The 2,775-nt window shown below is 44.8% G+C and overlaps 1 protein-coding gene across 1 annotated transcript; it reads right to left on the bottom strand.

Annotated features, from left to right (window-relative positions):
- Positions 1-244: 244 nt before the first annotated feature.
- On the bottom strand, positions 245-2,290 carry LOC129113282 (olfactory receptor 52K1-like). Its single transcript, XM_054625497.1, is given in 3 exon segments — positions 245-1,198; positions 1,201-1,388; positions 2,041-2,290. Coding segments are annotated over 2 exon segments (942 nt in total). The 5' UTR covers positions 1,385-1,388; positions 2,041-2,290; the 3' UTR covers positions 245-440.
- Positions 2,291-2,775: the final 485 nt, after the last annotated feature.

Genomic DNA, 2,775 nt, shown 5'->3' with positions numbered 1-2,775 from the left:
TGCTGAGAAGAACAGGAGAGCAATGTCCAAGTTACTTATGTCAACTCAATAAACCACAATCCAGATCCCTGTCGGGTCTCAGCTGCCTATATATCTGTTTTTTTCCCCCCAGAAAAGACTACGTTGCATTTATGACATAGATTGTACAAGGTCCTTGCATTTGTTTGTTTTATTTGAATAATCACAATATCACAAAACACAAAGTTGCCACCGAGGGCTTTACAATCTTTACAGCATACAGCATCCTCTGTCCTTGGACCCTCCCATTGGAACAGGAAAGTCTTCCACCCCAAGGTTATGAATTAGAGTAGTAGCACTAATAAGATCAGACATTTGTGCTTAAACACTTACAAAGGACAAAAACAGGAGCACAGTAGGGCACCCTTAGGTCACATTATATGTTGCCTTGAAAAATGTGCATAAAAAAGGGGACATTGTCCTTACAATGATGGCAGAACTTTCTTGGAGTGGAACAACTTTGACAAAAATATCCTTATCTCTTTAGACTGCACTCCATAAATGATGGGGTTGAGGCTGCCAGGGACAATATGAAACAAAATCCTACTGAGTTTTCTGTAGTCTGAGTACTGAGGGAAGCGATGTAGAGTAATGTTTGACATTGCACTAAACATCATGATCAGATACATGACCAGGTGAGTGCTGCAGGTCTTTAAGGCTTTACTGTTCAAAGACTTGCTATTACTGGTGAGACAGACTACTGTAATCTTAGTATAAGTGATAACCATGCTGCCTATGGAACCTGTGAACAGGACTGCAGTGAAAGTGAGGCCATAGACATTATTAATAAACACACTCTCACAGGAGAGTTTAAACAGTGAGGCATTGTCACAGTAAGGGCTTTCAATAAGAGTCCTACATCTGTTCAGTCGTATGGTCAGACCGAGTAGAATCGTGACCAAAACGAAGGCCACTCCCCAGGCAGACACGATCAACTTGATCACCATTTTGTTGGTCATTATCATATTATATCGTAATGGATTACTGATGGCCACATATCTGTCAAAAGCCATAATCATAAGCACAGTGAGACTAGTGGTACCAAACATGTGTGTGGTGAAAGCTTGGACCACACATTCATAATAACTAATAAAGAGCTCAGAGGGAGGCTTCAACATGTCCATAAGCAAACGGGGCATCAAGATAGAATTTCCAAGGATGTCATTTAACGGCAGGTTGCAAAAAGGAGATACATGGGCTGGTGGAGGCTCTTGTCAATGAAGATAAGAAAAGCAATGGTCCCATTTGCGAGCATTAAAAACAGGTATGAGAACAAGAACGAGAGAAAGACAGGGTAGACAGACTCCTTTGAAACGTTCAGAGCCTCCAGCTGGAGCGTGGGGCTGTTATAAGTGTAGTTTTCCATCAACCTGAAAAACAACAGAATTATGTTAAAATTACAGGGAATGTCAGAGGTTTTATCTTATTAGTAACATAAAGTTCTAAAAATCATGAGGAAGCACCTCTTAGTTTCTCTTGTTTCTTAATCTTTCATCTTCCCTGCCTCAACCACTGCTGACACTATCCACCTGCACCTGTCAAGAGCTCCTCTGCTGGGAAGTTTTAAAGACACCATTTTATTGTAGGGGAGTTCTTGACCAGATAGACATCAGAGAATGTGTGATGCAACATTATGAAATCCCCGGGCAAATGTCAACAAGCTGCCTGCAACTTCTGTTTACAAGCTCAGAGTCAAGAAGTAATGTTTGATGCTCACTCGGCAAATCCTTACTTTCCAAACTAAAGCATTCTTCTGATTGTTTCTCAGCTTTAATTCTAACAAGAGATACAAATAAATATGTCTATTAAAAATAAATTGTGTAAGAAGTGATTGACATTGATATTCAAATAATGAGCACAGCAGATAAAAAAACCATATTGGTGTATTACTGGTTAGCAAACTATAGCCCCACTGTAACGGGTGGTGTGTGGACCCAAGTGCAGTAAGACCAGGAGACAGAGTAAAGTTCTGGAGCTTTATTCAAAGCGGAACAAACAGCAGACAGACAGGAGATAACTCACGGGTTATATTCCACTCGAGCGAGCGCTGATCCGTCAGCGGAGCAGGCAGACAAAAACCAAAAGGAGCGAAGGCTAATCTCGTGGTCGGGGACAGAAGGCTGAGTCGGTTAACCGAGGCAAGGTAGGAATACCGTGGTCTGGGACGGAAGGCTGAGTCAGTTACCGGGGCAGAGGCAAGGCAGAGAAGTCCAAACAAGCGGGTCGGCAACGGGAAATCAGTCCGGGGAATAACGCTGGAAGGTCTGGCATAATGTGGAGAACGATCTGGCAGTGAGTGTGTGTGAGACTGGGGTATTTATACTGAGGTGAGTAGTGCAGCAGAGTGAGCAGGTGAGAGTGATTGTGCTGATGAGGTGGGTGCGGCAGACAGGTGCACTGCATGATGCTGATTAGGTGAGTGAGGGAGAGTGTGGTGAGAGAGGGGGGGCTGGGCTGTGAGCTGAGAGAAATAGTGCAGGAAGAGTGAACAGGTGTGACTCTGGAGGAAGGGTTCCTCAGCCCCGGACGACGAAGCCTCACTGTCTGACTCGGGGGCCTCCTGGATGTTTCTGGCCGGGGTCTTTGTCCTGGAGGTCTGGTCCGGGTGCTGTCCATGGAAGTCTGCGATGAATCGATGGTCATAAATGTGACGAGCAGGGACCCATGACCTCTCCTCAGGACCGTATCCTTCCCAGTCCACCAGGTATTGAATGCCCCGACTCCAGCGGCGAGAGCGAAGCAGGCGATGGATGGTGT

Source organism: Anoplopoma fimbria, chromosome 24 (assembly GCF_027596085.1).
Source record: "Anoplopoma fimbria isolate UVic2021 breed Golden Eagle Sablefish chromosome 24, Afim_UVic_2022, whole genome shotgun sequence".
In the NCBI taxonomy this organism is placed as follows: domain Eukaryota; kingdom Metazoa; phylum Chordata; class Actinopteri; order Perciformes; family Anoplopomatidae; genus Anoplopoma; species Anoplopoma fimbria.
The sequence above is the reverse complement of the archived record's forward strand: the minus strand, read 5'-3'. Positions and strand labels throughout refer to the sequence as shown.